Below are 1,487 nucleotides of genomic sequence, written 5' to 3'. Positions count from 1 at the left end.
CGTTTACCATCCAACCTGACAGAACTGGAGAGGATCTGCAAGGAGGAATGGCAGAGGATCCCCAAATCCAGGTGTGAAAAACTTGTTGCATCTTTCCCAAAAAGACTCATGGCTGTATTAGATCAAAAGGGTGCTTCTACTAAATACTGAGCAAAGGGTCTGAATACTATCACGGACCATGTGATATTTCAGTTTTTCTTTTTTAATAAATCTGCAAAAATGTCAACGATTCTGTGTTTTTCTGTCAATATGGGGTGCTGTGTGTACATTAATGAGGAAAAAAAATTAACTTAAATGATTTTAGCAAATGGCTGCAATATAACAAAGAGTGAAAAATTTAAGGGGATCTGAATACTTTCCGTACCCACTGTAGTGTTAGCATGATGTCACATACAAACACACACGCACTGAATGTGTTGTGAACTGCATCAGCCAAGAAATCTGACTGCAATCTGTATAAGCCTTGTGAAATTCTGGAATATATGGTACAAAAAAGAAAAGGTGTGTGTTTTGAATATTGATATTTTAAAGGCACACACTCATCACATACTTTCTTACACCCCACCCACCCAAATTCATTTGCAATCTTGCTTGGTTTATTAAATAAAATAATGTTTTAGGTTTTGTTTTATATCTGGGTCCCTTTCATGCTAAAAAATTAAAAGAATTACTAAAGAATTGCTGTACTCCTAAACAATCTTTCACTTATATAAAGAATTACTAAGTTCAGTGCTGTCAAAAAGTAAGGACACCCTATGGTGATATACCAAGGTCATATAATTTAACAAGTACCAATTTTATTTAACAAGAATATGTCTTACCTTACACTGCTTTGTGAATCAATTTTGTTTTTGGGGTATTTAGATATTTTGACTGGAACATAGTATAATACAGTATATTTTTAGAATTTATTTGTAAGGGAGATGTGTGCTTCCAGAAGGGAAGGGGATGATGGGAAAACGGTTTTCTGAAAGCTGTGTTGCAAGTATGCTGATCTTCAATCTGTAATCTGTAGGGTATTTTATGCCGTCTCTTTTCAGATAATAGCATATCAGCCGTATGGCCGTTCTGTGGACTGGTGGGCTTATGGAGTGCTGCTGTACGAGATGCTGGCGGGACAGGTGAGTTCACATGTGTATAACCATCAAGTCCTACATTGCCAACTGTTACCTTCTGCCAGTCTTATAATACAGGTGTAGCTTTGTTGTAATATAGTTTGTAGTACGTGGTCATGTGTGTTTGTATGGTTTTAAACATAATTTAAATGAAATTATCCACATATAATATTGACACCAGCTGCTGTACCCAGAGAGGGGTACATCTCTGGGTAAAATGCACCTCTTCACATCCACAACCTGTTTTTAGAGAATCCATATCATACATTTAAATTATACATCTTATCATAATAAATATCTTTTATAAGGTTATTTTCTGTTATAAGTAGAATTTTTTTTTTTTTTTTTTTTAAAGCCCTCTGGTGGTACCAG

At 35.3% G+C, this 1,487-nt stretch overlaps 1 protein-coding gene across 1 annotated transcript in view; it reads left to right on the top strand.

Moving 5' to 3' along the window:
- The window catches only part of LOC107694902 (protein kinase C alpha type-like), a 121,730-nt gene that overhangs the window by 112,765 nt on the left and 7,478 nt on the right, over positions 1 to 1,487 (top strand). The window contains exon 15 of the mRNA XM_016494616.1: positions 1,041 to 1,121. Within this exon, the coding sequence (XP_016350102.1) occupies positions 1,041 to 1,121 (81 nt within the window). The remainder of the gene's footprint in view (positions 1 to 1,040; positions 1,122 to 1,487) is intronic.

This window comes from Sinocyclocheilus anshuiensis, unplaced genomic scaffold (genome assembly GCF_001515605.1).
Source record: "Sinocyclocheilus anshuiensis isolate Anshui unplaced genomic scaffold, SAMN03320099.WGS_v1.1 scaffold3199, whole genome shotgun sequence".
Classification (NCBI taxonomy): domain Eukaryota; kingdom Metazoa; phylum Chordata; class Actinopteri; order Cypriniformes; family Cyprinidae; genus Sinocyclocheilus; species Sinocyclocheilus anshuiensis.
Note: the sequence above shows the minus strand (reverse complement) of the source record. Positions and strands in the feature narration are given on the sequence as shown.